Source organism: Amphibalanus amphitrite, unplaced genomic scaffold (genome assembly GCF_019059575.1).
Source record: "Amphibalanus amphitrite isolate SeventyFive unplaced genomic scaffold, NRLGWU_Aamphi_draft 000051F_arrow, whole genome shotgun sequence".
Lineage (NCBI taxonomy): Eukaryota > Metazoa > Arthropoda > Thecostraca > Balanomorpha > Balanidae > Amphibalanus > Amphibalanus amphitrite.
Genome location: NW_024881547.1, coordinates 253,577 through 277,332, shown reverse-complemented (window position 1 = coordinate 277,332; position 23,756 = coordinate 253,577). Strand labels below are relative to the sequence as shown.

The 23,756-nt window shown below is 51.3% G+C and overlaps 1 protein-coding gene across 6 annotated transcripts in view; it reads right to left on the bottom strand.

The window, feature by feature from the left end:
• Positions 1 to 23,756, bottom strand: part of LOC122377847 (pneumococcal serine-rich repeat protein-like) — a 99,495-nt gene that overhangs the window by 42,716 nt on the left and 33,023 nt on the right. For 5 of the 6 annotated variants that reach the window (XM_043358341.1, XM_043358342.1, XM_043358344.1 and 2 more), the window contains exons 1-4: positions 19,245 to 19,386; positions 12,964 to 18,568; positions 3,181 to 3,424; positions 1,571 to 1,701 (exon numbers count right to left, since the gene is read on the bottom strand). In XM_043358341.1, the coding sequence (XP_043214276.1) occupies positions 1,571 to 1,701; positions 3,181 to 3,424; positions 12,964 to 18,568; positions 19,245 to 19,352 (6,088 nt within the window). In that variant the 5' untranslated portion in view covers positions 19,353 to 19,386. Of the gene's footprint in view, positions 1 to 1,570; positions 1,702 to 3,180; positions 3,425 to 12,963; positions 18,569 to 19,244; positions 19,387 to 23,756 lie in introns of those variants that run through there. The other variant, XM_043358343.1, reaches the window with a different exon arrangement.

The following is a 23,756-nucleotide window of genomic DNA, read 5'->3' as shown; positions in this document are numbered from 1 at the left end:
ACACGCACGCCCGTCACCGTCGCTCTGCGGGACATCCGGGACGCGACCGAAGCCGTGGAAAGTTGTTTGTGCGCACTGCGGGAGTTTTCACTTTCAGAGGAGGTCGGCGCTTCTCTGTATCAGGCAGAGATCATTCCGCTACACCCCGTGGCGGTGGTCTCGGGTCAACTACCAGGTCAGGTCAGGTCAAGTTGACCAGGGTCAGACGAATGCCGAAACCACAACCGGGAACAGTGACGTGTTGATCTTTCATTACGGTCCCACGAGGTCAGTGTTGGAGAGGAAAGGTACGAGAGCTATGAGATCGACTTTCGCTCCAGACATTTGTCTTGGCCTACGGTGCGATCAGTTCACATGACCGGAATGTGAGGCATGAGAGAAGTGAAATATGAGATCGCTAGCCGTGAGATGCGGCATGAAAACCAGAAGTCGCAGAGGAACGTCGCATTAAAATGTATAAGCAATGCCGTGAAAATATGTGGGTGGAGACGCAGGGATTATTTTTTACAATGTCACTGTATGAGATAAAATACTTTAGCGTGGTAATAGAAAAATGTGATCGTATTATCTTGCATACAACTAGAATATGCATAATAAACGCCTAGTATAAATAATGTAGGTTTTAAGCCTATGTAAGACACTTTAAAACGACAGACAAAGTCTGATGCCGAAAATCACGGAGATACTAACTGGCCAGTCGCCAGTTCGCAACCATCCCACGGCTGCTTTCCACAAAACATCATGCCCTCCGTGTTCCTGGTCGTTACTCCGTGTCACGATGGTGATCTCGCCGTCACGCGGGACACTCCCCGGGTGTCACGGCCCGGCCCCGTTCCACGGACACGCAGCGGACATCTGGATCAGAGCCGTGAGATCGTCGTGAGACGGATAAGCGATACTGTGCAGGAAGATGGTGTGAATGCAGAGGTTGTGGAGAGGTAGCGATGCTATACAGTCAATGAACATTGAAAAAAAAAAAACTGAATCATTCGAAGCACTTAGAATGATTCAGGTTTTTACCATTCCCATTTCCTATCATAATAAGGAAGATGGGATGCAATGGTGAGAGAGGTGTTATTATTTGGCGATAAATCGTTCCTGAAAAGCCTGAAAGAACCTACCTGTCAACGCTTTCCCAAGAATGCCGTAAACGCTTCCAAATCTTCCATCGTCCGGCAAAACCAACGTTTCTGCCATCTCCAGCTCCGCATTGAGCCGGAGAAGAGACGAGTACACCACAGCCGTACCGAGACCGCACAGGTCAGGGGTACGTCACAGAGGTACCGAGGTACCGTGCAGCGGTACACCGATACCATTCCTTGGCATAGCAGTACCAATGGGAGGGACAATTGTACCACATGCAGCTCCGTACCATACAGCCGTACAGCTTCGTAGCCGTACAACCATACATCTTCGTACAGCTCATTGCACCACACAGAGTTATCCAGTCACTTCACACCACATCACAGTCACAGTACTAAACGGTAGTCGGCCACACCAGCTCCGTACTGCGGGCCAGTGGTAAACAGTACAGCACAGCGGTACAACCACCACGTAAATCGGTACTCACCATTGGCGTTCATCGTCGTATGTCTCCAGGGTCCCTCCTTCGGCCGAGGATCCTGCTTCGACGACTGGGACCACGACCGTCGTCCGGCGCGAGTCTTGGAGAATCGGCGACTCCTTCGGCTACGAACACGACTGCGAGCAAACCAAGGCAAGTAAATATACATCACAACGCGTCAACACCATTCATAAGGACCATTCGGAGAGCTACTGCGTCGTTTCATGGGTCATTAGTTGTCTGCTGATATAGCGGTTTGAATGGAGGTGTTTATGAGTCCATCCAAACGATCATACGTCTCCATCAGATGAGACACGGGCGCAGTCATGCGTCCCTGGATAGCATTCGTCAGCGGGGGACGATGGGGTTGTCACCAGTCGCCCGTCTATAGATGGGAGAAACATGAATGGTAAGAGGCTTTGATGTGATTGAGCTGCTGAAATACGATAGTTAGCATAACAATTACGATCCTATGAATGAAGAGCTCTATATCCTCGTTTGCTTGATCACGGGTATCCCCAGAACCACGTAAGAATTCTATCGCCGTAGACATCTACAATGCTTCTGAGACCCCTACCATACTAAAAGAAAGGAGGAGCACACCTGTAGGACCTTACTATGCACCTGTGGCCTGAGCTGGTGCCAAGACGAAGTGCAAACGGTTGTCTCAAGCCTCAGTGTGTCAATAAACACCGTTCCAATTCGTGTTAGTGAATGGTACGGCTTCGGCTGGCGATCTACGATTCCAGGGACTAGACATGGCCAGTCTCGCTTGCACAGCGTTAGAGGGATGGGGATGGGGAGAGGGCAGAGGCCAGAGGGAAGAGGAGACGCCTCCATCACAGAAGCCTGACTAGTACCAAATCCGGCCGGTAGAGGGCAGAGCGGAGCACAACATAGCTGACCTCGACTCTGAGGACCGAGCTATGTGGGAGGTACGTGCTGCCATCTATGAGAGAAGTGAGAAGACATGAGCTGGGCGTGCTCGAGAATTGTATGGATCGCGACAACAATCTTGGGAAGCTCCTTCAGGGCCGAAGGGTACTGTCGTGAACAACGAATATCGTCACCGCTATTTTTAGCTGCCTGTTGATAGCTGTACTCGTGGAACTGTACTGTCATAAAACGAGGGTTTTCTTTGACTGTGCCTAACTCATGACATCAAGTGTAAATGAGGGAGTAGTGTCATCACTCGAATGGCTGTTTATTGTTTGGGACGATATATCGTTTGCCTATTTGCATTGAACATATGCATGGTGACATAAGCGCGCATATCGTCATCTATTTGCTCCTCCGTCTGCAGAACCCATGGAAGATAGACGATGAACACAAATATGCCGTTCCAAGGAAGACAGCTGCATCGCGAATTCAAGTGGTCAAGTTTGAATACTGATTCGAACTGGACAATCAAGGTATAATTCTATTTATAGAGAAATGTCAAAGAGGCACCAGGTATGAGGTAACCGGAATGGGCAAGGGAGAGTGACACAAGCCTTCAAAAAGTGTAGATATAAATTAATAAACCAAAATATTAAAGCATTGTCTGCCATCACCTCTGCCTGTCAGGAGACACTAATTATTCCCGTCCTTTACCCCCCGTTTCCCGCACTACTCACACAAAGTGCGGCCGAGTGACGACCATGGGTGAGTCGGCACTGGCCTCAGTGTCGTCACTGGCCTCCTGTTCCCCGTCGGCGTCGATGTCGGTCCACTCGCCACCTGTGTCACGGTCCGATGGCATCCGGTCCCGAGGGGTGGACGGCAGCGACATCTGCTGGGGCGCCGGTGCTGCCACCTGGTCCACCCCGAAGTCGGTCAGCTGGTAGCTGTTGACCGTCTGCGGTCCATCGTCCTCGTCGTCTGGAAAAAAAGAAACGACTCTGAATGCATATGCAGATTCGCATGTTAGGAACAGGTCCATTCAATGCAGTCAAAGAGCAAGGTTCTTTTCTAAATGATGCCTCAACAAAAAGGGTTGAATAACTTCGTGAGACTGGATTGAATTTGCTCTACGCCGGACCTTCAGATGCTATGATGTGTAACATATTTTCAATTAGTGTCGCGATTCGTAAAAAGACAACGAATGAAACTGTTCAGATATCTCTCTACAAATAATGTGGATTTAAGTAATCACTCCGTCCGTGGCATAGCCAGGAATGACACTTTAGAGAATGACTACCCGTTCTTCGGGAATTAGGTAAGTCAGCATCAAAAGCATTTCGTAAATGCCAGGTTACTTATTTGCTTCTGAAAAAAACTACTTGCACGTATCTGTATTTTGTGATTCAGCACGAACTTGATATTCTAACGGTCCCACTTATAAACGAGTGTCTTATCAGCTGCCTTTGATGCAACCGCTATCATCGTTATCAATCAGCGGTATTGCGGTGCAGCATCTTTCTCTCCGCCGTCAGACGCTGGGGATGCGTTATGCTCTTAAACTACGTCAATTCCCGACGCATCCGACGTACCCGTACGTCTTTTCGCGTCACATTGCTTCATCTGGTAATGGGACGAGTCATCCATTCGGAGCACGCATGAGAGGTTTATTCTCTACATCGAATATAGCCTTGCGCGGCGTTCGGCGTATCTGGGGAACGCCTTCTCCACCCTGGAGAAACGCCCCGCCGCAGGTAGACCTCTCGCTTTCCGAAGTAAAAAAGGATAGCTTGCTGTCCTATGAAGCACAAACCAGAGCCTTGGAGCATATAGCCTCGTATGATGGTTTTATTTCAGTCTACACAGACGGCTCAAAAACATCCGAGGGAGCGGGTCAGGGGCCCGGGAACGATTTTCAAGTTGGGGGGGCGAGCCTAAAATACCTGACATGATGCATATGAAACAGTGGCGTAGCTAGGGGTCTAAGGGGACACTAAACCATCGGGATAAAGGGGACCCTCGGGTCCGAGGGGCCCTGCGGCGCCATTTGACCGCTGTGGGTTAACGATGGCCATATTTCTACTCAGAAGGGCCCCATGGGGCTCGTCAGAGCACCTCATGGGCCCTAAATAGCCACACTAAGATCTCCATAAGGGTCCGACGCCGGCGTCTGAGGGCATCTTGCGGCTTTTAAGGACACCTCGGTGATCTCCAAAGGCCCGTTACTGGCCTCTGAGAGGTCTTACCGGCCTATGAGGTGCCAGTTCTAGGGGCATTTCCCGCCGGTGATGGTCCCACACTTAATTTTCTGAGGGCCCCATAACGGCAACTGTGGGGCCCTCGTCGGCGCCTATGAGGGCCGGTCTTTAAGGACCCCACAGGACTTCTGCCGGCGTACGGTCCCCTTGCCGGTCACTGAGACTCCCTGCCGGCTTGTAGAGAGTTCGCGTCAGCAGCACTAAAGGCCCCACACCCGTCTGTAACGGCCCCACACCAGCGTCTATGAGGATCCACAGCAACGCCTGTAAGGACCCTCATCGGCGCCTCTGAATCACACTAGCACCTCTGAGCGTCCACACCGGCACCTGCATGGCGGCCCCACACCAGTGCCTCTAAAGGCCCCTTACCGGCGGCTCTGAGGGCCCTACGCCGGTGATTCTGAGGGTGCTACCGATAACCGAAGGCACCACACAAGCCCTTAGTGTCGCTGAGCTTTAATCCCATACCGGCCCTCCGAGGGCGCCACGTCAGTGCACTCATTGCCCCACACCCCTCCATCACATCCGGAGCGGGTAAACTGTGTTATAGCAACGATTTTACCACCTTGTACGTTATGTATTTCTCAAAGTTGACTCAAGCTGGTGCAGTATAAAATCTGGCCTGCCAAACTTATGGCCACGATCAGGCCCAAATCAAAGCGGGATGACAATAGTCAATAGCAGATGTTGTCAAATCGATGCCTACTGTATCAGCAGAAACCATTCAGATGACAAGGAAAATGCCATGTGTTGATGCGTAGATGTATAAAGGAAACAAGAAGGAAAAAAGTCCGGAAAAGGGAGGAAAGATCTTTTCTCGCTGCCTCAATGTTGAGGGGGCGCCGCCCCCTCGGCTCTCAAGTTGGGGGGGCAAGCGCCCCCGCTGCCCCCCCTGTTCCCGGGTCTATGGAGCGGGTTGCTCTTTTGTCGCTGGTCGGGACACCCGCTCGTTTTCCCTTCCACCCAGCGCCTCGGTGTTTTCCTCAGAGCTAGTCGCCATCGAAAAGGCTCTGTGTTTTATTGAGGTGTCCGACGGTTTTTTCTATTTGATTTTATCAGACTCACTAAGCAGTCTGTTGGCTTTACGACGGTTTAATCCTGACGACCCGATCATTCAGGACATTTTAACTCGGCTAACTTCGGTGGAACAGTCCGGAAAAACTATCCGGTTTTGCTGGATTCCCAGTCATGTTGGAATCCAAGGCAACGAGCTTGCTGACGCCGCCGCGAGACGCGCTGCCGCAGCGCCCTACACTCGGCGATTTCCTCTGCCTGCCCGGGATTACTATCCCGTCGTACGATCTTCCATGCTCTCGCAGTGGCAGGCAGAGTGGGACTCGCGCGCGAGCAGTAAGCTGAGAGATATCAAGCCAACTCTCGAGCCTTGGTCGTCATCCATGCAAAGTAACAGACATAACGAAGTCGTCTTATGTAGGCTGCGCATCGGCCATACGTATGCCACGCATGGTCATCTCCTCCGCGGAGAAGAGCAGCCCACCTGTCGCAGGTGTACCGTGCCTCTCACTGTCTCTCACGTGCTTTTATCTTGTCCTCTCGCTGAACCGAACCGGACACGCTACCTCGGGCGCATCGCTCCGGGTACCACTATCCGCCGCTTACTGGGTGACGAGTCACCCTGGGTTTTATCCGGCAACATCTTTTCTTTTATCCGTTCGATCAACTTCCAAGTGATATACTCGACCTGACCCCAATCCAACTAGCCCTCTCTAGTCCTTTCATCTAGTCAGTTGTCTAGGACGACACCTTTGCGCTGTTTTATCTTACCTTGCTATTTTATATCGAGTCTTACTTTTTAGTCTTAGTATCTAGAAGGTTCTTTCTTGTGGCACACTTGTTTTATTAGTACGACGTTATGGGCGCAAAATGACCTTAGCAGTCGGCGCGCCCTAAAGCCCCAATCAACAAACAAACTTCAGGCGACTACTGCTGGCGCCATCTATGGACAATAATACAAGCTTTGTGTGCACCGGCTATGCCACCCGTCTCGGCAATGTTGTAGAATGTAGATCTGTGCCATCAGCTTGCCCATGCTATTTTGCTATCGTGAATATGTTTTTGTTGTCGTGGCATAAAACGGAAGCTTGCAAGCTTCATGCTAGCTATAATGGAGTAGAATTTGCATAAGAAATGTGTATTGATTCACCGGTGATTGACTTTTTTATATCCCCGACCTTCGGTCAACGGCGGTATTCCCTACCTCTGAGCCAGCTAAAAAAAATATCAGCTCAGTTAGAATAGCGACATGGGAAGTAGTACACATAAGAGAAGACCTGCCACGACTGGCAGAGCTGGGTGTCGCTTTGTCAGAATGCTCAATTCTAAAGCACCATTTTTTTTACCGCAATTTATCCATATCATTCTACACAGTCATGTATACATAGCGCTAAAATATGCCATGTTGTACCGCAATATGTAAGCATATGATTTTCTCACACAGGGAAGGGATGATTTTTACCTTCAAACACTTCATGATTCACAGAACCTTCATGCGGAATTCATTTGCCGTTTGAGCTTCAAATAAATCTTCATGAAAGATTGAATTATTTTGAATGCATTCATTGACCGTGAACCATGGATGTTGCAGGCTGCTCATCACATTCATTTATTCAACACAGGTCATTCGCATTTTCATGCGGGAAGGGACTGTACCTGGTATAGATAGGTAGGCGCTTGGATACCTACATTCGTTTTTAATGAAAGTGAAACGCCTTGTCCACGTCAATGTAGACGCGAACGGTGCATATCAGGTTAAGTCATTCAGCTGGCGAGAGTATCGCCTGTAGAGGACTTTGAGAGTATATAGGCTCACCCTATGTATATGCCTCCTGTCTGCATTGGTATCTCCTATTGATTGAGAAAGAATTATTACAAATAAACAAAATTGATCGTATTATACAATAGTCATTTATTGATACAACAGCGAGCTCAATTTAATAGATTGCATTACCTAGGAGCTTTACTAAAACAAAACAGCATATGAGTAACCAAATAAAGTCACAACTACACAATGAATGAAGTTGTGTCTGATGTCAGCCCGGCTTGAATGAAATCACGTCACTCCGCTAGCTGTGATATCCCTTGCAGTCCCTACTGGCAAAACATCGTTCCCCGGTTAGCGATAATTCGGTTTTACCCTGCTCATCCTTAGCTGACTCAGAGGTTTGGACTTCTGGAAGACATCACCGGTAAGTGACGCCCCATCGCAGCCGGAAATGCCACCAAAGTGGGGAGCGTCAACCGAAGTGGCGACCGGTAGGTAACTGAGGTATCATTGACGGTACGATAGCGAATGGTTGTCAACTAACCGCGGAGAAACGGCAAGGCTCTGGATGAGGCGTAATATAAAATGAAATGGTATAAATGACAGTAGGTTCATTGTCCCATGTCTGGAAGAGCCTTAAACATGCCTATTTTACACGTTATGTATTCATTATTCTACGAAACATATCTGAAGTCTTGGGTTGAACACTAACAGTCACAATAATCAACTCCTTGAGCCCATTAGCACAACTATCAATAGTACGACCAACAGGAAAAGTTTTTAACCTCGTTATCATTAGGCACTAACATGACATACAGGCTACTTAGGTAGCCAATTCTTCTGTCTTGCAGACTCGGTATATTTTTATTATGCTCTATCAATATCGACCTCGAGACCGTTTAGTGTCCCTGGCTTCAGAGCATGTGCAACGATGGGCTTTCATCCATGCATGGCCGTGCAGTTTTTCCCTGGCTCTTACATTATTTTAACAAATCCCGACAAATAAAAACAGCTGAGGTCACCGACTCTCTCACATTCAGCTCTACCCTTGTGGGAATCAGACACCTTTATCTCCAGACAGGTGTGACACAGTGTCACTGACCTATGGAACGTATTCCGATAATACCCTACCGTGTTGTTTTGACGATGCCGGACAGGGCTGGCGTCTTTCCGATCACTCCTGGACAAGTTGGTAGCAACTGATACGAGTTCGTACGTTCCATGTACTCCAGCGTGTCTATTGTCTACCAATGTTTACAAACATGTGCCGATACATTACGAAGGTGCCACTCTGACAATATGCTACAATCGTGATGCCCAGTTCATGAGATATCAATAACTGTCCAAACACCCTTCTCTTAGCCAGGCCAGTGTGTGACGAGATAGGTCACCGATGGTCCACGACCGTGCATGGACCACACCTCAAACAGTGACCGAGCGCTGTGCGAGACGTGACGTCATTCATGACGTCATAACCTGGCATGCTCAGGGCGTTGCTGGTCAAGGAAAGGGAGCAGCATGGTGAGAACGGCACGAAGGTTTATTACATGACTGGGGAGAAGTGGTTGATTGAGAGCATGACAGTGGGCTGCTGGACTGGAAAATATTTGCGCCGCTGCGCGCACGGATATCTTCTTTCTTGGCACACGGGTCTCGTGAAATGTTGAAACGTGTAAACTATACACAGGTTCAGCTCGCCGATATATTGCATGTTAGAAGGCGGAATGCGACCGTCGGCGCCGTGCCCGTGCGATTAAGAACACTCGGAAATACCTCCGGTGTTGACAAATACGTAATGCGGCCGGCATTTAGCGGCAGCGGTTCTGGAAAGGGATTTTGAAGGTCGCAGAAAGGGTGAACAGACCAGACAGTGATGACGTGATGAGAGATCAAGGTACAGCGCCTGCCGTCTGCAGGCTGGTTGAGGAAAATAATATTTGCCCAATCTAGGTATACAAGCCATTTAAGACATATATTTTAAGATTCTGTATCTCTTATCCATACTAAGAGAGAGCTTTTTAACATATTCAAATTCATACCTATGCCTATACCTATTCTTAAGACCATCTCAAATCTGGCGACTTAAATTGAAAAAGTATCATTAACTGTCATATAAAACTTAGCATGCATACAAATACAAATCAGAAACCAGTAACTTGTAACGGTAAAATATACAGTCACACAGTAATAATACAGGCACTAGTGAATCATGCCACACACTTGACAGTGCACACCCTTATCCGCTGCATGTGTGGTTAGCAACTGAGCAATGCCAATAAAACACGAGCTATGAAGACGAGGTTGAGGGGATTTGCCTGAGTGACATGTGCAGTCCCATTCCTATCGTTACCTATAGCAAATACGTAACCCAAGGGTCATACCGCTAAGTCTGGCGACGGGGACAGACCTACACCGTAAAGGGTACGAGCGATATGGTTGGGAGAATTCGACAAAGGCGAGGGAACAATTTTGAGCGAGGAGACACTTCGATGTGGTCTCTCTACAAAGATTCTGAAAGAAAGGGTGAGACAAAGATACAAAGATTCTGAAATACCAACAAGATGTTGCGAAATAAAAGGGCAGTGTTATCGATTTCAACCATCCCCGCCTCCATCGCCCTTGCAGTTCCGTCACAAAGGAGACAGGAGAGCGAACAGTCAATGCTGGACAGACAGAAGAGTGATGGAAGGGTGCGGGACAGAGCGCAAACGTCTAAAAATGATCATCAGCCACAAACTGATGCACGACGTACAGATACATAAGTTGACAAATATGTAATGTCAAATGATGAATTTAATATAGATAATATGAATCATTCTCACTCAAATTATCATGTTTACCACTTCGCTAAACCATTTGACCCGTGTTTATCACCACGCCTATAATGTAATCCGTCGGCGGATGCACCGTTTACATCGGACCATCATTCGGTCAGGCCGATCATAAAACTGAGATCACCCTCGCTGCCTCTAATACATCATCACCGTCCCAGGACGCTATCCTGCAGCTGTGGCCTTGAGTAGAGCCGAACTCAGTGCGATAGTGACACTTTCCTGACACGAACGACGAACTCAAGCCGCCTGCGGCGATAAACTGTATGTGCAGAGGGATGAGATCACTGCTCAAAGGGCCCCCAACTGTCAGTGCAAGGGTTTCTCTGATAGCGCGATCGGTTTATAGGGCTCAGGAAGTAGCGATAGGGATACTGTGACCTCTGAGATAGTTCAACTTTGAGGCACCTAGGTGAGAGAAAACTGGCATCAATGGGACCAGTGGTTTGTGGGGGTACCCTCAAAGGACCCGTCCAGTCAGCATGGTTCCGGACGGATGCTGGTCTTGTGACACGGTGGTGAACACAGGAAACGAGACGGGATGTTTTGGATAGCGCCGCGATGGACGGGTGCAAAGTTCGATTTTCCGTACTTCCATTGATATTTTTTTAAAGCATAGCCCCCTAAAAAATCTGTTGCGGCGGTAATGTCAGTGAAATTACCAGTATCGGAATAAGCGTCACAAATCAGCACTTATTAGTGGATACATTTGTAATATTATTTGGAACCAAATATTTTGAATGAAATCGCTAGACTTGAATGATTTATGTCAATAACATTTATGGTGTCTATCTAGTAAAAATTTGGCTTTGACCTTACTTTTTGAAAAGGTAATACACCACGAAAGACGTTAAATTGGGAAATGGTCCAGCGCCGAACTAACTGGTGAAAATGAGAGCAAGGCTACGCTGGTCGCTGCGCGTGAGGCTTTGAATAGATCCGGGATACTAAGCGCACCATACTTGTTTCTCATAAAGAGGCTTAGGGTACCAGCACATGACTTTGACTTGTAAATCTGCAGACGCCGCACCGCATGGCAATCCCGAGACATGACCGATCAGCACTCTCATCAGCCTTGGTATTTTGATGGCGAATCCGTTAGCCGTTTGGAAACCACTGGAACGCACTTAGCACTGGCGAGTTCAAGGATATTACTTTAATTCATTGAGTGAATTGAAGGGTCTGGAGTGAGCCAGCTTCCGCGGTGTGACGAAATATCGGGTGCGTATTATTTAGGCCAGGGTTCATAATGTCCAGGGCACAATGTGTCCAGTGCTCGAATTGGCCAGTGCCTTGAATTGGCCAGTGTTCACATTGTCCAGGGATTACATGGTCCAAAAGTGGCCAACTGGCTGCAGATAGGGTAAATTCAAAGAGGCCAGGGTTCATAATATCCAGGGCACGATGTGTCCAGTGTTCAAAATGGCCAGGGTTCATAATGTCCAGGGCACGATGTGTCCAGTGTTCGAAATGGCCAGGGTTCATAATGTCCAGGGCACGATGTGTCCAGTGTTCAAAATGGCCAGTGCCTTGAATGGGCCAGAGTTCATAGTGTCCAGGGATTACATAGTCAACCCAACCCAACCAAACCTAACCTAACCTAACCTAACCTAACCTAACCTAACCTAACCTAACCTAACCTAACCTAACCTAACCTAACCTAACCTAACCTAACCTAACCTAACCTAACCTAACCTAACCTAACCTAAGGGAATGATGTTTGCCTACCAGGGATAAGGAAATAGTTTCTCGCATGAATAGATTGCAAGCAATAGTAAATCAAATATTTTTAGGTTAAGTGGTTATGCATCAGGCTTCAGGCCTTCGGCCTGAAGCCAGATACATAACCACTTAACCTAAAAATATTTGATTTACTATTGCCTGTAATCTCTCCTAAGGCATTGCCTTCGGCACTGCACTGCTTTGCATTGAGCCGATTCCGTGTTTTTTTTTTTACATAATGACGTCACGGCCTGAAGCCTGATGCATAACCACTTAACCTAAAAATATTTGATTTACTATTGCCTGTAATCTCTCCTAAGGCATTGCCTTCGGCACTGCACTGCTTTGCATTGAGCCGATTCCGTGTTTTTTTTTTTACATAATGACGTCACTTTCAGTGACTATGTAATCCCTGGAGATTATGAACTCTGGCCCATTCAAGGCACTGGCCATTTTGAACACTGGACACATCGTGCCCTGGACATTATGAACCCTGGCCATTTCGAATACTGGACACATCGTGCCCTGGACATTATGAACCCTGGCCATTTTGAACACTGGACACATCGTGCCCTGGACATTATGAACCCTGGCCTCTTTGAATATACCCTATCTGCAGCCAGTTGGCCACATTTGGACCATGCAATCCCTGGACATTATGAACTCTGGCCCATTCAAGGCACTGGCCATTTTGACACTGGGCATAGCGTACCCTGGACATTATGAACCCTGGCCAGAATGAATGCTCCCCCGAAATATCTAATGGAGTTTATGGAGTGTCATGTTTTGTGCCAGTTATTCAATGACTTACGTATCATCTGTAAACAATGATAAGAAATACAAAATATACGGTGAAATGCCAGAAGGCTGTTAAATAATTGGCCGAGTAAAACGACAATTCGTTTTGACAATGTCTCGAGTACTCACCGGTTTCCTCTGCCTCTTCGTCGAACGGCTGCAGCGGCGTCGGTTTGCCGGCGGCGCCCTCGGCCAGAGCGCGTCCCAGCCAGCCGCCGCTGATGTCCTCGTAACCCGTCTCCAGGTAGTTGAGACTCTCCTTCTGGTGTTCACTCACCACAGCCAGTCGCGCCGGCACTACACAGTCATCGTAACACAGTGTGGAGGTTTCGGATGGAGGCGCGAGCGTTTCATACCCGGCTGATGTGGTCTCACTCGGCGGCGCACCGCCCACACGTTCATACCGCGAACCGATCTGTTCGTAGCCAGCGCAACTCTCGCCACTGATGCGCTCGTATCCCGGGTCGGAGCCATTCTCGTAGGTGACAGTGCCTGAGCTGCTGGAGCCGCCCGGCTCGTAGTCAGCCGCCGCCATGGCCGGGGCGGGGGCGGGGGCGGCAGCGGGCGGACCGCGGGCGGCCAGCCGGCGCAGGAGGGAGCTTCGGGCGCGCGCGGCAGCCTCCTCCTCGGCCAGGGAGCTGGCGTCGCTGAGAGTCGACGCGGTGTCTCGGTCGCTGAAGCTGGAGCCGGCCGAGCCGGACTCGCCGCAGGAAGTGAGCTGCGAGCTGCCGTGCCACAGGAACGATTCGTTGGGCTTGTACTCGCGCTGGCCCTCCCAGATGGACTCGTAGAAGGCCGGCATGCAGCTGAGGCGGGACGTCGTCCCGCGACCCAGCGGCAGCAGGACGGTTGGCATCCGCGACGGCAGCGTGGCAGACTTCAGCGCCGCCTCCCTCTGCGACAGAGCCGAATGAGCGCTCGTTGATGTCGCAGGAGCCTCAAATCGATGGATGACATCCTTGACGCGACCTTCCAGACGGTTCCCCGGGAGGGATCTCAGTGAGAGACTCTTTCCGACTGGGGGATGACCGGCCTTCTGGGCAGCAGCTGCCGTCTGCGACAGTTTCTGACCCTGAGTGGCGACCGTGACGTACTTGTGGATGCTGGTCTGAATTGGGGTAAAGGTCTCGCCGTAGAGCTTGTTGTCAAAACTGCGCTTCGACTGACAGCTGGTCACATATGCAGTGCCGTAGAGGTTATTATCCACCGCCATGCTGATTTTCGGCTCATCCTTGGTCTTTACGGACGGCGACGACTTGGTGAGTGAGCTCATTAGCTTGCTTACTTTGTCGGCAGGCTGCTTGGGAACAAATGAAGCTTTGTCACTTGATGTTTCTTTATCACTGTCTTTCACATTGGCCTTTGTTTTATCTTCTTTAGCATTCTTTCCATGTTGTTTGGGCGAATCAGACAGTTTGGTTGTTGGCTGTTCCTTCGTTGGTTCTTTTTCATTCTTTGTGTCTTTGGACATTTCTTTCTCACGTTTCTTGCTCTCAGTCAGCTCCCTCGCAGCAGAGTTACTTTCCCTTTTTCCTCCTTTCTCATCAGCCAAGGACGCAGCTTTAACGGCTTCCTTTTCTGGCAGTTGGGAAGCCTCTATCTTCTCAGTCTTGCCAAGTGTCAAGGAGCGTCGCAAAACGCTGATATCGGTCGCAACTCGGCCGTCAGGCACTGAGCTCCTCAAAGTGTCCGCTTTGTCCCGAGTGGTCAGGTCTGTTTTCTCACCGAAGGACAGTTGGCTCCTGAGTTTCGACACGGACGCCGCACTACCGTGCACCCTATCGGAGCTGGTGAGCTTCGTGTTGCGTCCCGGTGTAGTGCTGCTGTTTGACTGGGCCATCTTCAGCCACAGCTCACTGGCCTTCGCAACTGTTCCAGTGTTGGTGATCTTGCGCAATTCTCTGTCGAAAATCTTCGTCACGTCGGTCTTTTCTCGAACTGGCTTCTTGGTTGCCGGCTTCTTCTGGTCTGTCGTACAAAGTGTCTTCTTCTGGTCGCTTGAGTCAACCTTCTTTGGTTCATTTGACGTGTCTTGTGTCTTGTGACCGACGGACACGTCCGACTTCTTTTGAGTACTACTCTCTTTGTTGACAGAAACCGTTTCAGAGCGTTTCGTGGGAGATGCATACGTTCTGCTTGATGTTAGGGAGTTATGTTTCTTGTCGACTGAGCCCAGCGTGTTAGTTCGTCGACGCAACGTTATCTCCTCATTGTTGTTCTTAGGAACTAAATCAGAAACAGCAGCCGTCTCTCTTTTAGGGGGAGCATCAGCTGTCTTCCCTTGAGTAAACTTTTCCTTCTTTGCAAGGCTTTGCACAGAAGCGGTCTCAGATTTCTTTGACAGCCCCGTGCTGCCTCTAGCAGCGGGCTTGTCTTCAGCGATAACCTCTGTTTTGACGGGAGCGTTCTTCTTCTGTTCAGCTCTGACAGCAGATGTCCATCCCAGCTGCCTACCGCTGACATCAGCCACTCTTCGTCGGCCCGAGAGCCGCGTCGCGTCCCGACAGAAGCCGCCACCAGGTTTTGTCTTTCGGAAAGAAGCCGCCTTGACCACTGGCTTTCCGGTAGGTTTGACGACGGCCTTCGCCGTAGTCTTGACCGCAGAGACTTTGGTGGCAGTCTTGCCAGCGCCTTTGCCTTCGTTATTGGCATCTGTAGAAGTCTTTTCCCCTTCGACAGCCGCCGGCTTGGTTTGGCGGAACGAGGAGGGGCCGGAGTGTGCTCCCGACACTCGACTGGGGGAGGGGGACGTTGCTCGTCGGCTGAGAGCTGCGGACGCTCGACTGACGAGGGTTGACTCTGGCTGCTGCGCCTGTGCCGCTGCGTGTCTCGCAGCCACTCGGCGCCTTGCTGACAACCTCGCTGCATCCGACCTCCGGAAGGAGGCAGCTTTCGGCTTGGCGACGTTGCCCGCCTTATCGACTGTGATGGAGCCCAAGTTGAACGTCTTGGCGCCGGTCGGCGACGGAGAGTTCTCGGCTGAAGTGGATGCCTGGATGAGTGCGTTGAATTTGCTTGTCAGCGCAGACACAGTCTCTGGTGCAATGGCAACGGACAGCCGCTGCTCATCCCGCTTGGTCAGCGGTTTTCCCTGACTGGCGCGGGAGCGGACCAGTTCCTGGAGGGCTCGACTAGCCACCATCGCACCTTCTTCGCCCGCCGCCATCCCCGCACTGCCGCGATTCTCTTTACCATCCGCGCTACCGGCGCCACGCTCTGCTCCCTTCCCTTTGAGCGTGATGCGCAGGCTGGCGCGCATTTGATTTCTGCCAAACACGCCTGGTAACTCGATCTCTACCACTTCTCCGTCAGCGCGCTTGGCCTCTCGGGCGGCGTCCTTAGCAGCACTATTGGCGCTCGCGTCACTCGCGGCACTGGTAACACTCGTAGCACTCGAAACTCGCTTTCCAATGAGGTTCTTATCACTCGGCACAGGACTGGCACTTTCCGTTCTCTCGGCACGGGCCGACTTTCTGTCTCGGAAAAACTCTCTGTACTTTGCCGGGAGCGATTTAGTCTTGTTCACGTCACTCGGCGACGACCGCCCGTCCAACACTGGTTCCGGAGAAGCGCCATCCGGCCGAAGCAGGCTGCTCAGGAACGAGCGCTTCGTGGTCGCTTTGCCACTACCGCGAGACGGGAACGACAGAAACCTCCGTGAGGTTTTCACCTTATCGCTGGAGTCGCTCGCTGACGCTGTCTCCCCGCTCGAGTGACGCGTGGCACTGACTGACACTGGCGTCTCTGAGCGCTTTGCACTGGGCGGCGTATCAATCCTATCGGCCTGCGCAGTGTTGACCGTCTGGGGCTGATTTGGCAGCGGCGGTGCCGGGGACTGCTGCGCGCTCGCGCTCGCTGCAACGTCTGTCGCAGCGGCCGCGTCCGGCGCGTCACAGCCACCGGGGAGCGGGGCGGCCGGAGACGCGTCCGTCGGTACGTCCGGGCGCGTGATCTCTTCCTGGACCTTCGGGGAATCGTGCGGTGCTGGTGACGTCAGAGACGGTGGCGCTGAGTCGGCCTTAGCAGCCGTCGGCTCCGGTTTGTCTGTCGCCGGGGGTTTCTCAATTTTCTCTGCCGCCTTATCAATGACAGCTCTCTGCGCCGTTTCCTGATCGGCGTTTGGCGACACTGGCGGAGGAGAGACTTGTTCAGCAGTCGGCCGTTTTACCTGATGAGAACCAACTTTACTGGATTCTGGCTCGTGAAATACATTTCCGGAGCTCAGTTTTCCTGAGATAACTTTCAATGAGGAAGCTCTCTCGAACGATGTTTGTTTTGCAGCTGTCTGTCCAGTAGTCGTCTCATTACTAGTTGCCGAACCGAGCGAACCCTTCCTGGGAGGCACAGGGTTTGCAGATATCCTCCCGGTCGCTGGCTGTGCGGGAGGGACTAATCTGGGAGGCAGCGGACCCGGTGACGATGATCTTGACGTCACCGACCCGGAGGAGGACTGGCCGGGGGCCGGCGGTCTCGGGGGAGGCTGTAATGACGGGGAAGGTGACGGCAGAGGAGGGGGCGAAGAAGGCTGTGCTGAAGGAGACTTCTCTGGAGACGGAGGAACGGGAGGGGGCTTTTCTATTGATGGAGGGACCTGTGGCGACTTCTCAATAGACGGGGGAACCGGAGGCGGTTTATCAGGAGACGGTGGCACAGGTGGAGGCTGCCCTGACGACGCCTGCGATGTTGACGCTCCGACGGCTGCCGTCTCTCCAAGCACGTTCTCAAACGTCTCATAATCGTGCTCAGGTGTGCGCCTGGACTCCGTCTGCTCCAGGGTAAAGTACCGGGCACTGCCTGCTCCGTACCGTCCCAGAGGCGACTCGTACAGCTCACCGCGACCGTCCACCGCCCCGTACACAGCACCGTACTCGGCCCAGTCCGGAGGGCACGTCAGACGGTTCTGTAGCGGCGACGGGTCAGACGGCAGCGTTCGAGGCGCTGCCGTGGCACTGGCGGAACCAACCACAGCAGAAGCCGGTCGGCCAGCGGTCACCGGCGCAGTGGACGCTGAGGAAGATGCTGGAGCCGGGAGAGAAGCTGCTGACCTCTGGGTTGCCGACTGAGCGGAGCTGCCAGAGCCGGACCGAGACAGCGACGCGGCGGAGGATCGCGGGTCGCGGGCCGCGGCGCCCGAGGGGACGGACAGCATCTCGACGGCGCCATAGATGGCCGAGTCATCACGAGAGCTGTATGAAGAGCTGGGACGGGAGGAGTCGCACGTCTCCACCGTCAGACGCTGCCGCCTAATATCAGTCACATCCTCCTCTACCGCACTCTTCTCGTTCTTCTCCTTCGCCTTGTCCTTGTTTTTCTTCTTATCTCGTGACTTATCACGCAAGTAGAAGCGTCGCTTCTCCTTGGTCTTGTCCCTGCCACGCTCCTCTTCATCGGCCTGTAGTTTCGTCGCCGAATCGCTGCCGCCATTAGCACTGTTCTGCACGTTAGCAGCACTTTCCTCCTCTTGCAGTCTCAACTTCTCCCGCTGTCGGACGATGTCGCGCGACTTCTCGCGCTCCCGGGACTTCTCTCGGTGCCGCTTCACCGTCTTACTGAAGTTGTCGTACAGCGGGAAGATGCGTTTGCCGCCCTTCTTGAGGGCGTCTTTGAGCTGACGGCCATCGCCGTCGTGAGGCACAGACGGTGAGCCGGCTGGGGAGGGCGGCGGCTCGGGACTCAGCTGGATGCCCTCCAGCCGATCCGACGTCTCTGACCTCACCACCATGGCCAGACGCGTCTGAAAAGACAGAAACAGGGTGTAAGTAGAGAACCTCTGATCTTACCAACACGGCAGTCAGACGCGTCTGGAAAGGCACAGACAAGACATCAGTGGAAGGCCTCTAAATATAGCACCATGGTAGGTCACGTCTCGAAAAACATATAGTGAGACAGGAGTCAACAGCAGGTATCTAAAGAGCTGGTAAAAACACGAGTTATCAGAGCGATAATTCAAGACAGGAAACTGGCAGGGTTGACGCAGCTGCACAGCGAGCAGAGCTAAACACAAGTGGGTTCACCAAAAACAAACATTTAGTTATACACTGAACGACAATCGCACGACGAAAAATATCCAACTGCACAATAAAAACAGCAGAAACAATAAGTGTACCTTCTTATTTTGATTTAGCGTAGATAACTAAAGCAAAATAAGCGAATAAGCCGTAACGGGTGGCTACCGTCGAAGCCTTTACGCTGAAAGAGAATATCACCTTCACAGAGTCTGGTAAAACACAAGTTACAGCACACAGAAGTCGACAGACACGCCACGGCCGATCCTTCAATTGAGACGGCAGCGGCACGCTGACGGTCCGAACAAAAACTTACAAACAGTGGCCAACAACCAGCGACATGTCCTGAGCCAAACAGAGAAGGACAGGCGGCTCGCGTGTCGAGAACAAGAAATAACTCCGCACCTTAAGCAGTGGCAGTGCCGCAAAAACAGCGCCGACTGAGGGAAGTCCTGCGGAGCGGAGGCGGCTCCGAATTCCGCCAAAGACCGGGCACCAGCACTCACATCCCATCCCACACAGCACTGCCCGGCGGCGGCGGCTCACAGACTGCGGCGTTTAAGGCGCGCCGCGTCACCGCCGCCGCGCTGACTGGCTGTGTATGTGGGCCACCGGCTGGAGGTCGGATGGCCTCTGACCTGACCGACACTGACTTCCTGAATAGGGTCTCTGGCCGCATACAGACGGACGAGCGACTTACAGGCTGAAAAGTGTTCTGTGATCTGCTTGACGAAAACATGTTTGGTTTCAGTGTAAGGTGTTTCCTGATTGAGAAACGTGGACCAGAGGATCATTAATTCATAGGCCAATTTGAGCAATAACAAAAACACCTCTAAGAAACTTGTGCCTCAAAGGACACTTTTGTCGACACTCATCAATGAAATAATGTTCAGCATCAACGCCATGTCATCATGTCATGCCATGTCAACGCCATCAAAGTCACGGACACCATGAAACCCAATTATGACAAACCAATAAAACATCGGAATCAACACATACCAAAGCCACGTACCCAAAACGCCTGACACCATTTAAATACAATATTTCTGATGGCGTTCGGCCGGTGGGTTGCCAGGCCGATGGTCTGGTCGATCTATTCCGTGTTGATGGCGCAATGACTGGACGCGGGTACTGACCCCCGTCGACCATGGACCGGCAGTCGACCGGCTGCATACGAAACAGCCGCCGTCGAGGGCACGGCGCCAGAGCCGCGGCCACCCCCGATCGACACGGCTCCAAATAGATGGACGATGAAGATAAGCTGTGATTGGGGAGCTAAGGCTGGAAATATATAAAATAAGGTTCGCCACCTGATGCGCCATGCAAATAGAAGCTAAGAATCTTGCAAAGCTATTTTTTATCGAATAGGCATTCGCTCCGAGGGTCTGGTCAAGCTAAGTCAAAATAAATTTAATGTTTCTTTATCCTTCCCAATGTTTTGATGAATCGGTGCCAAAATATTTGTTTCGGATCATCTTAAAATAATTTTAAACCATCCAACTCACGACATCCATCCAGCACCATTGCTCTAGTGCAGCATGCCACTGCATTCTGCCTGGATGCACGGTGCTGTTGCCCAGCTGAGGGCCGGTGCCGTGTGTCGTGCAGGGTGTGCCCTGCCTCCCCCTGTCCGCCCCCACCGGCCAGCCGGCATGGCCGGACCGGTCCCAGGGCCCACTCCCTGCCGTTCATCGGACGGTGCAGCCTTGGCGGCGGATCACCGGGCTCGAGCGGTCGGTCGGCCGGGTCCGAGCGGCATCGCGGCTGGTCGAGGGTCCGACCGATTCAGCAAGAAAGTCACCTGGTCCACCTAACCAGGCAGTCGCCTTACTAGCACAGCAATACTGTCACCTGGTGCAGCTGGAGAAATAACGCTTTAGGAACAGCCAGCAGACTGACAACCGATCAGGACTGACACACCCATGAACAACATAGCCAGACGACCATCACAGCCAGAAAGTCGACCGCCCGAAATTTCGGACAAATGTCACATCCCGAAGACTTACCCAGAGTTAGGCTGACACAGCATATACCGATATGTTGGCGAGCACTGGACACTAATTCGGCATCTGACACAGCTGGCCGATACAGCAACTACCGGACCGGCCCTCGACCAGCTCGGCCGACCGACATGGCCAAAGTGCTGCCAGCGTCCACTTATTATCCTTAACGAGAACGGATATGAACCATGATACGTAAATGGATCTTAAGAAGCGCCCTGGTGGAAAGGATAATTGTAGGTGTGAGATTCCAAGGAGTAACGATGGGTATGAAAATAGTTATAGTAAGGCGTTGATAAATGATGATGGAGCTGAAGTGTAACGGTACAAACAGGACGTTCCAGTCGGGAGCTCAAAGTCTAGGCTTGGTCATCGTATAGCCAAAGCTTAATATCAAGTAAAGGCGATGGATATAACGGAGCTTGCACTCGCTTTGTGTGAACAGCTGCGCAGCCACCTGAAAAGCCGCCTGAAGCGAAACCAGCGCTGTAATCTGCACCACTCGCTCGAAACTAGCGGAAGCCAGTCTCGTTTGGGGCCACTACCGGTAGCGCGGGCGGTACGTTTCTAGTCAGACAAGTGGGATTAACTTTGATTGTGGCGATGAAAACGCAAGGTAGCGAGACCCGACCCTAGAAGCCAGTTTGGCTCACAACAGGTCAGCCATCATCAGAGCCATCGTTGCCACCGCACCGTTCCATAACTGTAAACAGACCCGGACATCTTGTGGTGGCGACGATTTGGTGGCCCGCTTCCGCTGTAAGAAACGGGCGAAATCGCAAGGGCGCTATCTATGTAGAGAAAAGCGCCTACCAGAAACAATCTAGATGCCGCTGCTGCACGCCACGACGGTTTAGATGGTTCCCAGTTTCACTTTCCTTGTGTCGGTTTCTTCTTTGTTGTAGAATCTATATAAAACATTATTTTGAGCATATATTTACATTTCTGTTTAAGGTAACAACTTGTTGAACAACAATCCATTCAATGCTGCTAAGCCCTTTGGGAGTGGGCAAAAGTTCCTTCTTCATAGGTTCATGCATTACAACTTTGGCTTAGGCAAGTTACAGTAGTTACAATGTCAATAAAATATGCTTCCCTCTGATCAAATAACATGTTCAACGACCATGAAACGCAGAAACGGCCAGCTTATTCTTAGATAATCAGCAATAACATTCCTGCACTCACCGCAAATAACCGACCCTAATGAATTGAAGTTATTCGCTCCTCCCAACGCTCAGTTTTGACTGGAGTTCGAGTCCCGACACCCATTGAGCGACATATGAATGATGTCTCCCGAGCCCCCAGTCCCGCTGCAACCAGCCGGTCCATGAGCCGTCCGACACCCCTCAGCCCCGCCAGGTCGGACAGGGACCGGTTTTTGGGGCCGTCACGAGACATCATGCAAGCAGCACGTCGCCACCCGTCCCCAGTCCGCGGCCCGTCCCCAGCCAGGATCGACCCGTCCCCAGCCTGGTCCAGCCCGCCTGCCCGCCTGACTGGACCGGGCCGTTTTCGGACAGGTCGGCTGGCTGTTTGGCGGCGGACAATCATAGTCCAAACTTTGTGAGTTGGAGTGAATGACTGATGGTAGCGCACGTTCAGAGACCGCTGACTGCTGGACAAGGTCAGGCTGCGTGCGACAGCTCAACAGGTATCCCTAGTCGTTGGTGTATGTCGCATAGTGGCAGCATTGGAATTTTAAACGTCGATATCTGATCGTACACGAGTCCCGAATGCCGAACGCCTGATCACAGGATACCTATAGGGGAGAGTGGGGCAATGGCGACACCATAAGCATTTTGCTCAATAGCTTAGCTATTTGAAGCTATTTTATGGTGATTTTGACTGTTGTTATAGCCAAAGGAATAGGCTTTCAGATAGCACCCAGTTTTAGTATCTCAGATCACTGATGACAGATTCAGAGCCTACGCGAAAATGTGGTGAAAAATGGAGGTGCAAAAAAGCGAGGGGTAATGCCGGCCACTAAGTGCAATAGCACAAAAGTCGAAATATCGTCACTGGTATTCATCCTTAAACCGTTCTTTCGATGGAAATTTAAGTGAGAATTAGGAAACGACAACTGTATTCAGCAGTTAACAGTACAATGCACTGCAACACAACACTGCACTCGCTGCAACACAACAGCGCGGCGCCAACAGAGCAGCAAACTAACACAACCGTAAACACAGCAAGCAAACTAACACAGCCGTAAACACAGCCACCCGAAACGTTGAGCTTTAACGACAGAAGTCGCAAACAAAACCGCGTGGAGTCATTCCGGACACGTGTCCGGTATTACCCCGAGGTCAGCTTTATTTTAAGAAAGCAGGCAGCAGTCAAAGGCATTGCGCCGCAAACGCCTCACATCCAGCAGTCGCCTAAGAAAGGCTTAATTGAAGGTCATTGCAAAGCAGCACTTCTGAAAATGCGTTAACACATTTCACAGTCAGCAAATAGATGCAACAAAAATTAAAAATCAGATACGAAAAACACATTTAACGCTATAAAAATGAAAATAATGGAGCTACCGTGACAAACTTGCACCACGTGCTAGAATGGCGCTCAACTGAAATGTAAACAACATCAGCTGATTAGTGATGGACAAAGTACTCACTAGAGATGGGTGGCCGGCATTACCCACCGTCCGCCATTGCCCCACTCTCCCCTACTACCGAAACGGTGCACATCTATGAGGTTCACAGACGCCAGAAAATCAGAGATACCAAGCCCAGCCTATCGGCAGGCGTGGCAGACTGTCCAGCCAGCGTGGTGCTGTGCGACGTACAAGTCAGCTCGTTCGGAGAATAATCATCGGCGCGAGAGCGTCGGATGCCGACGGCGCTGTCTGCGAGAAACCTGGGGTCAGCGGACGCGGTGACCCGCTGCGCGTCGGGGTCAGCTCGCGCCGACCCTGAGC